Source organism: Phodopus roborovskii, unplaced genomic scaffold (assembly GCF_943737965.1).
Source record: "Phodopus roborovskii unplaced genomic scaffold, PHOROB, whole genome shotgun sequence".
NCBI classification, from domain to species: Eukaryota; Metazoa; Chordata; class Mammalia; order Rodentia; family Cricetidae; genus Phodopus; species Phodopus roborovskii.
The window spans coordinates 17,774,415-17,786,922 of record NW_026125444.1 but is presented as its reverse complement, the minus strand read 5'-3'; the positions used below and the strand labels follow the sequence as shown (position 1 = coordinate 17,786,922).

General features: G+C 51.2%; 1 protein-coding gene across 1 annotated transcript in view; it reads left to right on the top strand.

Moving 5' to 3' along the window:
• Positions 1–12,508, top strand: part of Plxna4 (plexin A4) — a 426,662-nt gene that overhangs the window by 353,046 nt on the left and 61,108 nt on the right. The window contains exons 10-12 of the mRNA XM_051175888.1: positions 2,117–2,317; positions 11,075–11,171; positions 11,468–11,658. Of these exons, the coding sequence (XP_051031845.1) occupies positions 2,117–2,317; positions 11,075–11,171; positions 11,468–11,658 (489 nt within the window). The remainder of the gene's footprint in view (positions 1–2,116; positions 2,318–11,074; positions 11,172–11,467; positions 11,659–12,508) is intronic.

Here is a 12,508-nt window from a genome sequence, read left to right as displayed (position 1 = left end):
AGGTCCCCTGGGCTCGATCATTGATGGCACGTATGCCGGGAATGTGGAGGTGAGAGGTACCGGCGCCCCTGCCCTCTTACCAAGTGTAGTCACAGGCCTAGCTCCCTAGAGAGAGGGCAGTCCCAGCCTCAGGCAGAGGTGGGTCAACAGTGCCCAAGGACTAGCTCATGACTGCCAATGCATTCTTCACGGAACTGCTGAATGGTCCTCCAGCCCCACACAGCTCCCTATTCAGTCCAAGCATCAACCTCTCCACAGAACCATTCCCCTTGCCTGTGTATGGCACGTTCACATGTCATGGGAGCATGGGGGGGTCAGGTAGATAGATGTGGGAGAACACAGGAATTGAGCCTTCAAAACCTTGAGACCACCTGGAAGAGGAAGATCAAAGTTGCCACCCTCTGTGTTTTGGGTTGGTTGTTTTCCATCCTAGTGAAATACATAAATGAAAACAACACTATACTAACATGTTTTGAGAGTGCAGTTAAGTGCATATACACTGTGTATACCCATCTCCACAGTCTCCAGCTGACGCTCTTCCCATGGAGCAACATTCCATTTCCCCTTACTTGTCTATCACCATTCTCTCCTCTGTCTTGGAATATCTTACTCTAGCTGCCCTGTGCACATGGAATCATGCACAGTTTGTCACTGTGGGGATAGCTTATTTCACTTAGGGTAATGGCCATATTATGTGGGTCAGAATCTTCACCCTATTGAAGGCTGTATACTTTTCCATTGTGTGGGCATGACTTTTTTTGTTTTAATCCTTTCATTCATGTGTGACACTTAGGGCATCTCTGCCTCTCAGTAATTGTGACTGATGCTACAGTGAATGTGGCCTACAAGAATCTCTTTAAGCTCCTATTTTCAACAAATTGCGGGTTCCCTAAGGGATGGGATTACTGCTTGTGCTGCTCCCCTTTGAGCTGCTCTCAAATGAACAAGATATCCAAGTCCTACCTAGTGGACAAAGGGATGTAGAAGCTCAGTGTAGGGGTGTGCTAGGGAAGGTCGGAAGCTCAGTGTTATGCTAGTGCAGCCCTTGGTAACACAGGGGACCAGCGGCTCATTTGCTTTGAGAGAGAGCCTCCAGTGACCTATGAGATCCATCTAGTATGCTTCCCTCATGGTTTCCTTAATCAATATCACTCCATAAAGACCAGCGCTGGGGAGAGGACCAGCAGCTTCAGCTGAGACGCTGAAGGACGTGGAAGGACATGGGTGTCATGCTTTCTATAATAGGCGGCTTGCTCAGAGGTCATCTGGTTTGACAATGCCCAGAGAGAGAGCAGAACCTGGGGAGGGTGGGATGTTCTTGGCATAAAGCCAGGAAGACTCATCCCATCTACTTCTGACTCCATTCTCCAAGCCCATTCTGGCCTTTCAAGTTAGTGCTGGTTGTTACAAAAGGGGACCAGTGACCCATTTCTCCCCCAGCAAAGACCCTCTGTGGTTGCATGGTTAACACTCCTATTGCAGGCAAGGATGAGCAGCAGTACCGTGTATCTGCTCTGAGGGGCATTTCCTCAGTGACAGCCATCCTCAGAGCTTAGTCAGAAGCTTCTGGGCTGAAGAGTCCATGGAATACTATTCCAGAATACTGCCAGCTGCCACACTCAGCCCACATACTAGAAGCCTTCGCAGTTTCCCCAGCTGTGTTCCAGATTTGAGTTCTATGGGCAGAGCTGAGGCCCATGCTGTTGCCTCCGTGTGTAGCTTCCCATATGGTCCATCTGTCCTAACTCCTGGCTGCCTGGAACTTGGCAGGCAAAGATGCCATCAGTCCCCAGAGGAGCAGGATGCCCAAGCAGAAGGGTCAGTCTCTGCCAAGGAAGGAAAGGAACTGGGAGGGGACCACGGGCCTGCTAGAGATCTGGGGTATAAATTGGTATTACAATTAACCAAGGATACGCTCCAGGAGGCGTGTCCTCAGGATGCTGACACTAAAACTTGACATTGCGCATCCGGGTTCCCTCCGCACTATCTGAGGGTGGGCACGTGGTTCTCTGGGGGACAGGCCACGGCAAAACCCCACATCTCTGTAACGTTTGCAGAGGTCACTGTCTCTTTGGTTTCCCACATGCCCAAGCTGAGCCTTGCCCTCTGTCCTCAGGACTGCCCCCAGCTGCTGCGAGTGGACAAGATCCTGGTTCCGGTGGAGGTGATCAAGCCCATCACTCTGAAGGCTAAGAACCTCCCACAGCCTCAGTCGGGACAGCGGGGTTATGAGTGCATCTTGAACATCCAGGGCACCGAGCAGAGGGTTCCCGCCCTGCGCTTCAACAGCTCCAGTGTGCAGTGTCAGAACACCTCTGTGAGTCACCCTGCCTGCTACTTGGGGCCTCAGTGAGCTCCGTCAGCCCCACCCCGCTGGGCTTGCTATCCCATAGATCCCCGGGCCCCCTGCCCACCCACATCCTTCTCATACTCTCATACTCTGTCCAATCCAGCCCCCGAACCCTTGGTATAATGGGTTCTAGGACCACGAAAAAGTCCACCATCTATATAGTAGCCATGGTGTGATGAGGGTCATCTGCACTAGACATATTGTTGGGCTGGCGCAGGGCTCCAGAGCTCTGTCTATGTGCAGATGTAACTACAGGATGCTGAACCACCTCCTCAGACGCTGCTCTAGAAGACTTAGGCTCTTCCTTCTCACCCAGCCCAACCTGAGTATTGCACTTAAGCCTACAGAAGCCCACCACTGCCTTTAAACCTACACAAAAGCTGTGTCTTAACAAGAACAGATAAAGTGTTAGCATAAAGTACCACTGATGGGTTGGGAGTTGGCTTGGATCAGCTAGCCCCTGCCCAGTATTTATAAGCTCCATAGTTAAGGTTGAGTTCTGGTGATAGGATCAGCAGTCCCCAGGCTGCCCACAACTGCCCACTGGATCCATAAGGAACACAGCATTCCTGACTAGGTGCCCCTTCCCTCCCAGCTTATTCCTTCTCATGTTGCCTTCCAGCCTTGGCTCTGCTCTCTTTCACTCATCAGGGCTCCCTTCTCTTCACCTAGATGCTTGAGAGCAGCTAATGATGGCTTAAGGATGTATGGACTTACACTGCTCTATAGCAATGAAAAGCTATACATTTCTTCTCTGTACAACAGAGAAGACAGAAAGCAGGTGTGGTGGCTTCTGCCTATAGCCCCAGCAATTGGGAGCTTGGTGCAGGAGGATCACCGCAAGTCTGAGCCTAATAGGGGCAGTGGAACAAGATCCTGTCTCAGAGAGAGAGAGAGAGAGAAAGAGAGAGAGAGAGAGCGAGCAAGGTAGAAGAAGGGGAGGAGAGGGAGGAGAAGAACACAAAGGCCCAGGTTGGCAGGGAAACAGATCCAGGCTTGGGGAGCTGAAATTGATGGAATGAGGGTGCCTTCTTTAGTGTTAAAATGTAAGAAGCATGAAATTAGATTTGTGGGCAAGGCTTAGCAGGGCACCCGAGGGCAAGGGCAGCCCTGAAGCTGAAGCGCCATTTGCTTCCAGGCAACCTGCCCCTGCTCAAAGGGGACTTTCTTACCCAAGATCCCATAGTGGTGAATCGCAGGGCTGGCTGGCTTTGGAGTCTCCCCTCCTGTGTCAGCTGCTACTGAGTAGGTAAACACCGTGACTTAGAGAGTGTAGCCCCTGCCAAAGACTGCACGGGAACACCCCTACTTTCCCTGCAGGAAAAAATGGGGTTCAGAGAAGCCCACATGCTCGCACTGCGTCACTCAGCAATGCAGGCGCTGACCTACCCCCATAACTTCCTCTCCTGCTCCATCTACGGACAGCCAGACTAGTTTTCAGCTTTCTGTGATGCTCTGAACCTGCAAGCCCAGGAGATATTAACTACTTCCTCACAGCTCCTGGAGCCAAGCACAACAGCCCCAAAGGGTTGGCTCAAGTAATTCTCCCCCCACTAGAAGGCACTAGAGGAGGGGTAAAGCCAGGATCCCCCCCACTGGACTCTGCAGATACAGTGAAATTTCAGACCATGGGGAAAATAGCCTCTCTTTCTGGGAGAAGCTGCCCCCGGGTGTAGGAAAATGTCTGGAGTAAGGAGACGTTCTATGACCTTGATACCAGAGAGAGGGTCACAATGTCATAAGACACCCCCAGGACCCCATGCTTAGCCTAACCTGATCCCCTAAGCCCCCTATAAACCTCCCTTTGTGCCCTGGAGACTAAATGACCTTCCAAGAAGCCGGTTTAGGCTGGCTGTCCATTCTCTTCTGTGATGGGTCAGAAGCAGCCTGGATTGCCATGTCCTCAGCAGCTCCAATTGCCACATCATCAACAACTATAGTGCAAGCATCCAATGAGCCCTTGGTATGAGGGTGACAGTAGGACACAAAGGGGCAGGCCGGCATTGTCCCCTCTTCCATAGACACTTGGTGCTAGCACCCAGTCGGCGTGAGTGGGACCAGGACAGGACAGGGTGGGTATCTGTCTCCTCTGTCTGATTCTGAGTTCAGGGCTTTAGGACTCAGAAGTGACACAGATCCCCATGGGGACCGTCTTATCCAGGAACACAGCTCTTCAAGCCCTATGGTTACCTATGCTTCTGCTGGAGGCCCCTGTGCTCCTAAACTCTAGGCTCTAGACACTTCGAGATCTACTTCTGGAAGGTGTGGAACCTTGTGACTGGCTGGATACAGAAGCCGAGGCTCTGACCAACCACCAAGAACAGTGCTGGGCCCTTTAGGAGCTTCAGAGGTTCCCGCTTGTCTGTCCTCCGCAGGCCTGGTTCTAACTAGCTCTGGGGCCCCAGGGCTCTCACAGAACCTCGGCCATCTCTGCCCATGTGATCCTTTTCACTTTAACAACCCTAGTGACAGGATTTTTAAGTCTCTCAGACAGTAAGAGGTGTGAACTACTGTCATTGAGACAGTAGGAGGGGTCCCCTGGAGCCCCACCCTTCAGGACGACTCAGCCCTGAATTTTGCCAGGAGCCTCTCTTTGGGAGAGCCGAGAGAGGGTGTCAGGTAGATCCCAGGGTAATGTGGATCTCAGCCAGGATGCCATGTAGCCTCCTCAATCTAGACAAACCCCACTCCCAGAGTTAGAGAAACAGAGCTGGGCAGTGTCTTCTGGACTCTGTTGACAGAGGAGACTTGGAAACCCGGATTGGACAGTGGCTTTTCCCTGGGCTCACAGCTCCCAAGACTCGAGCTCAGAATTCAAGTCCAGTTCCTTCAGCACACCCCATACTGAAAAGTTAAGCAAACCACAGCCATGGAGCTAATTTACTCCCAGCCCTGTGCTGGCCCTGGGACCAGCTGTGATGGGCATCCTGGCACCCTGGCATCCTGGCATCCTGGCAGGCAGGCAGAGTGTGCAGAAGGGATCGTTTGTTCTTCCTAGATTCCTAAGTAACCTGGGCTGGGGAGAGGAACTGGGTCCACTTGGCAAGGTGGGCACAAGGGACAAAGGTGTCAGAGAAGACCAGGGAGAGAGTGGGAACCCGAAAAACAAGTCCTGCGTGGTGTGTGGGCACGCCTCTGGCCTCAGGAGGCAGGCGGGATCCATTCCAGACCAGTATTTGGGGACAGGCCGGAGGCCAGTGGCTTTAGCTCCTGGGGACGGTAGGCGGGGCAGAGGGACTGGTTGTAGGCAGCCACTGTGGGAGCCGCTGTGGGGATGCATGGCCTACTTTAGACCAAGACTCCAGGAAAATGTCAAGTGCTGCTAATAATAGAGCCCGCCACCTCCTCTCAGGCTGGCGGTCATGAGCATGAGTGGGCTGCAAAGGGCACCGGCCCACTGCAGGGCTGGTCGAAGAGGAAAGGAGGCCACGAAGCCAGCCAGAGCCCTGGAAACAGGCACAGTGCTCCTGCCAACTCCTCATGTAGTTTGTTCAAATAGCACAACTCTCTAGCACAATCTCCCAACACTCAGGACACGGACATGCTCCGAGGCGGGGACAACTCCATGCAGAGGTCTCCTCTGCCTTACAAGGAGAGGAAGCTGAGGGTCAAACACCCGAAAGGTTGTGGAAAAGTAATGGACCAGAGGGAGTGGCATGCCAGCCTTGATTGAGACACTTTGAACCTCCTGGCCTTCAGGCGCCTATAACCTCTCCTGTCCCTTGCATTCTGGGTCCTGTGGTGTCCTGAACTTTGCACAGACAAACTGCCTGCTGAGTATAGAGAGCTGTATGAATGTTAAATGGGGCAGACTGAGGGAGGTGAGGGGGATGGGAGCATGTGGTCCAAGCTGCCCAGCTTAGGGGACACACCGAGTTCCTACTGTGCCCTGTGAGCCCCATACAGATGCAGGTCGTCTAGAGAGAGCAGATCTCCAGAACATGGCAACTTCCCTAGAGGCTCAGAGCTGCTGGGGGCACCTGGGTTAATGATGTCTACAGCATTTCCCAGTTGCAACCTCAGAAAATAGGAGAGAGAGAAAAGGCAATGCCCAGCATATTTGATCCTCATGGCCTTTTGTTTTTTCAGTTTTCTTCCAAAGGAAAATGCATACACTCATGTGCGTGCATCAGAACACGTAAGTGCTCTCACACGCACGCACACAGCTCCATATGTACCAAGTGTCTGGCACACAAACACTCCAGTTCATGGCTGCTATTATTATTCTCCATAAACATAAACACAGGCAGCACAAATAGAGATTCCCAGAGCATCTCCAGGTGTACACATGCAGATTAAAATACACGGTACTCTTTGGGGCTTAGAACAGGTGACAGACACCACTGTGCTCAGAGCTCTGTATGTATTACCTTCAGCCCACGTGGTAATCGTCAAAGGTGTGGGCTGTTTCTTAATTTCCACTTTCCAAATGAGGGACCCAAAACGTGGGTCATTTGCTCATGCTCATATGCCCTCCCCCGTGTGTGTGAGAGACAGGGAGTGAGGCACACACATTTGCATACAGATTATGTAAACGTGTGTACACACAGACTATCACATACATGCATAGTAAGAATTTCTTGCCTTCCTTCCTGGGCCATTTTAGAACCTTCCTGAGAGGGGCCTGAGGACTTCATCAGGCTAACTCCAGTCTAGTCAACACCTGCTGTCCCCACACTGGGTCCTAGCTAGAGTATGCTTGAGGGACAGAAGCCTGACTTAGTCACACCAGACCCTTCCAAAGTCCCAAGTCTCTGGATGTCCAGTGCTGCCCAGGTGTTCAGTCTTGGGTGGCCCAGGTGGCCCACCCTTAGTCATCTCAGCCACCAGGATCTATAGCCCTGCAAGGAGGGGGAGGGGTACAGGACAGGGAGAAGGAGATCAGGAAAGAGGTCAGCCAGAGCCCTACGGCTTTCTCTCACATAAATGGGGGGCACACTCCTGCCTTTCCTGGGTAGCCCCTGACTCCCTACTTCTGGTAAGATTCTTAATTTTTGCTCAACACAGAAAAAGTCTTTCAAAAAGTCCTTCATCTCCAAACAGAGGAATTAGCCACTTCTGGGGTAGATCCTGGGTTTCTGCTCATTCTACCATCTGCCCCCAGTTGCTGGAGTGACATAACTTGAGATGACCCAATATTGTGTGGCAAAGCTTTTTCTGGGGAGATGGCAATGTACACGTCTCCTTACCTCAGATAGGGAGCCTAGGACAGACCACCGCATGGCTTCCACTGAAGTCCAGTTTGGTGAACCAATGAGTCTCATGGATTTTTGCTTACAGGAGGACAGGTGAGGGGTTACTCCCAGGAGCAGAAATGACTCAAAGACAGCTGTATCGCCAAAGCTCACTCCACTCCAGCATGGGTGACACTTCGCAAAAGCTGGGAGCCTGGAGCACACTGCACAGCCTGCAGTTAGCTCAACAGGTTGGCGATGGTCTTTTCTGTGTGCCTAAGGTTTATCTGAACCTCCTCCAGGCAGGTTTGTTGGGCTCTACTCCTTCCAGACAGCTGCTAGGGTCTCAGAGTCCTCGATTGGACTGAGAATCTTCTTTTTTTTTTTTTTTTTTTTTTTCTTTGCTTACTCTGGGAGGGCTGCGCCCAAAGAATCTAGTTAGTTTCAGGGACTTCCTGAAGCTATTTTTTAGTTGATTACCTCCTTGCTTAAACAGCTTCCCAGTAGAACACAATGTTTCAATCTCAGAAGAAACTGTTCAACAACACCCAGCCTGACCAAGACACAGATAAGATCCTGGGTAGTTGATTAAGGTGCTTTCCCCCATCTATAATTTTACTTTTCATAGTAACCCATGGCCAACCACAATCAAAAATCATTAAATGGAAAATTTCAGAAATAATATTTCAATGGGACTCTTCTCCCTTTTTCCCTGCATAGTAGAAATTATCCATGTTTTTCATGTTTTTGCTCAGTGTATCCACCCCACAGGTCTACTACCTGTCTTAGTAGACAACTTGTTCATCATGCTGTTTTCATTTTTAGTTTATTGACACAAGGTCTCACTATGTAGCCATGGCTGGCCTGAAGTCTACTATGTAGACTAGGCTAGCCTCAAGTTCACAGAGGTCCTACTGCCTATGGCTGGGTTAAAGGCACTGGCCACTATGTAAGCTCTTAGTTATCATGTTGACAGATACAGAGTTACCAGTTTGCTAGAGAGAGGAGGAAATGGGGAAGGGGGACATAAGCATAACTTTACAGTATGTTGTAACTACTCTACCTTTTAATTGTTAATCTCATACTGTGTCTGAATTATGCCTGCATCATTGGCATGCATGTGCAACATAGAAACAGCATAGAGTTGAATGCTATCTGAGGTTTCAGGTATCTATTGGGGCCTTTTCAGTATATGTCTCAAATGTTGAGGGATCACAGTGGTACTGAACCAAAGCCCCTGCTGTCATTTCTTCAGGGCAGGAGACTTTGCTCTCTTCTCTGTACCCAGCAGGTGTCAGTCACAGATTTGTTGAGTGACAGGGTGAACAATGTGCTAGGAACATCTCCCTGCCATTGGGGAAAATGCCAAGTGTTTCTGGCTGGGCTGGGTTTATGCTGCTAGGACAGAGGCAGTTAAAATGTTTGATTGCCAGGATAGAGCCTGAAGAAGCCTGACCACACATGCTGCTCATTATATTACCTAGACCTCTCTCCCCAGCATACTCACAGTGTGGTTTATTCTGTAACTCAGGGGCTTGAGGTAATTCCCTGAACTTTAGAAGCTTCTACAAGCAACAGATCTATTCTTGCCCAGTGACAGAGGCTTGGTTCCAGCCCTTGAGAGTCTCTCCAGGCCAGCAAATACAGTATCTGTGGCTGTTGTCCCCTCCTGCTCACGGGAAAAGGGACACTTTCCACCATCTCCCTGAAGATCCACCCACACCCACAACAATTCAGATCCTCCAAACCTTGGCTCTGGGCTGAAAAAGCCCATTGGATTTGCAAGACTAACTTCTAACCAAGCCCATTTCAACAAAATGCCAGTCCTCAGGCCCTCCTGTACGGAAAAACCTGTCGCATGTCCTTCCTCTACCCTACCCCCTGTGGCAGGGAAGTCTGCTGGTATAATAAGAAAAGCACCAGGTACTGATTAGCACTGCTGCCCATGGCAAGCTGAGTTCCCTCTGCCCACTACCTCTCTCTTCACCGACCAGTAGCTGCAGCCGGAAGCAGAGCAGAGGCTGCCGCACAAGGAGACAAGACTCCGTGCTGCACCTGCTGCGCCGAGCATCTCCAAGTCTGCAACTTCTTCCCTGCATTCGTCACCATCTCGTGCTCCAGACCCGCCCTTGCTCAGAACAGCAGGCCCTGGGGGGAGCAGGCAGAGGATCTGAATTTTGAGCCCTGTGCAGGGGTCTCCTCCATTATTTCAGGATAACGGGGTTATCAGTGTGGTGGGAAGCTGAGGCTGTGAGTACATTTGAAATCTTACTCAGATCCCCAGGCTTGTCCTGGCGACAGCAGGGGCTGGGGACCGCGGGGTTTCCCACCCTTCCCTAAAGCGTCTATGGGGTCCACTTCTTGCTTATCCTCAGCCAGCTGTCCCCTTAGAGCACCTCTTCATTCTTAGCCACTGATGCCCACTCCCTCTGCGTGGTGGTCGGTGGTCCCAGTCCAGGCCCTGGGAAAAAGAGATGGCCTACACGAAATGTTTTCTGGAATAGAGCGTTAGTTTCCAGTACAGGTGCAGGCTGGCAGGACCTAGTGACCAGAGTTCCCTGGGCAGTCAGGGCAGAACAGAGCTCTTCTTTGGGCTCAGCTCCCACATGCAGCCCCCTCCTTGAGACCTTGGCAGTGATAAGCAGCTCATCCAGTTTCTTTTTTCCTTTTGAGAATTCCACACATGTATACAATGATACATGATCATAAACCACCCCAGTTTCTCCCTCCAACTCTCCCTGCAATTCGCCTCACATTATCTACTTCCCAAATTCATCTCCTCCTCTTCTTTTGCAGTAACCTACCAAGTTCCTTTAATGCTATCCATATTTGCATGGGTACAGGGCTATCTGGTAGAGTGTGGGCAACTTACCAGTAGCCTTTTCCCAAAGAACAGTCCCTTCCCGCCAGCCATTAACTGCCCATTGACCTGTTGGTGAGACGACGTGAGTTCCTCTATGCCCTGGTTGGGCTGACTTTACTCTGAGCCATTCTTGCATGGATAGCACAGCTGCTGTGAATGCTTGAGTCTGGTTGCAGCAGAACACAGCACTCCTCCCCTTGGGCTCTTCTATTCCTTCTGCCTCCTCTTATGTTCCCTGGCCTTGGTATGGTTCCCTGGACACAGGAGCTGGTGACTATGTCCCACTTGGAGCAACACACTCACAGTCACTTATTTTCAACACGTTGGCCAGCTATGAGTCTCTGCATTGACTTCTGTCTGTTTCTTGAACTGACCGCAAACATGTCTTCCTGCACAGAGATGTTGCTGGGCAGGTATTCTGTTCACAGGTAGATTGCTGCACGGATAGTGCTGCAGAGATGGGCTATATAGAAGCCTAGCCCCACTCTCTGCATTAGCATCTGGCCCCTCTGCTCCTCCATCTGAGCACACCCATTGTGTATATGTTTCAGGAATATGTAGACAAGCACAGTGTTGGCTAGTCCTTGATGCTGTGTGCTCTTAGCCCTGGGCTTAGCACTCGGGTCTGCATAGAGATCTCTGTAACAGCCTTTTTGCTCTTTCCTCACCCCCTCACTCCGGCTGCAGTATTCCTATGAAGGGATGGAGATCAACAACCTACCAGTGGAGCTGACAGTGGTGTGGAACGGACACTTCAACATCGACAACCCAGCTCAGAATAAAGGTGTGAAGAGGCCAAGGCTGGCGGAGAAGGCAGGAAGGAGTGGGGTTGGGCCAGGGAGAGGAGAGGAGGAGAAAGCAGAGCAACACTGCATCCCTACCTCCCAGCACCTGTCAATCTCCCTTGCAGACTTAGCTCTTCTCTGTCCCCTTTTCCCTGGGCTCTGCTCTGTGGCGATTCCCAGTAATGGGAAAGGGTGACAGGAGCTTGCTGGGAAGGTGGCTGAGACCAAATGAAGACTCACGGTTCCCCTGTAGCTGTGCCCATCCCAAAGTGCCTGTTGTCCTTGTCTTCCACAGTTTACCTCTACAAGTGTGGGGCCATGCGTGAGAGCTGTGGGCTGTGCCTCAAAGCCGACCCAGATTTTGAGTGTGGCTGGTGTCAGAGCCCAGGCCAGTGCACCCTGCGCCAGCACTGTCCTGCCCATGAGAGCCGGTGGCTGGAACTGTCAGGTGCCAACAGCAAATGTACCAACCCTCGGATCACAGAGGTAAGCCACTCCCTGGCCTAAAGCATACTCCAAGCTGCCAAGTCTCTCTACAGCTACCAAGGACCAGGGCTCTCAACACAGTCACCCCTTGTGGTCACCAGCAGACTTGGGTATTCTAAGGGGCTGGGCATATCCTTGTTTTCCTTTATAGCTTCTATGAAAGCTTGGTTTTGGCTCAGAGACCTATTCCTCACCCAGGGGGATAGGGGGACAGAGAAGAGTTCTACAACCCTGTTAGAGTCTTATTGTCCCCGCCCTCTGTGTCCAGACACCTCAGTGACAAGGCTATGAAGCTTCATCAATAGCAGCCTTACTACAAATTGGCAATAGTGATGGATGCACTAGGTCTAGCTCTGGAGAACAGCAAGAAGCCACAGCAGAGAGGCCTCAGAACTTGTCCCAATAAGACCGCAGCTGTAGAATTAGAAATAGGTCTGGATGCAGTTCGGGGGTCTAACTGGAGAATAGGACGGAGCAGGGCATAGCAAAGCATTCAGACAGTGGGACACAGGCAGGTCTGTGCAGGGCTCTGTCAGCATGCCTCCCCTATGCAATGGGTGTCAGTTCCTGCTGTCCCACAGGGGAGTTCAGGGATTGGTTTGAAGGCATACTGTCAGCCATGGTACTCCCTCAGCTTCTGTAGAGCTGCTGGGATGCTCATCAGCCTCCCTCACCTCCTTCTTGTTCATCAACATTAAAATCATTACCAGAGGTGTCTAAACCGGGAGCTGCTGCTGCCCCTGAGGTTTATATGGGCATCTCTGTCTCCTGTGCCCAGTCCATACATGTGACAGAGTGTCCACCTCATGTATTCTTCTACCAAGACTGAGATTCTTGCTCTCTTCTTAAA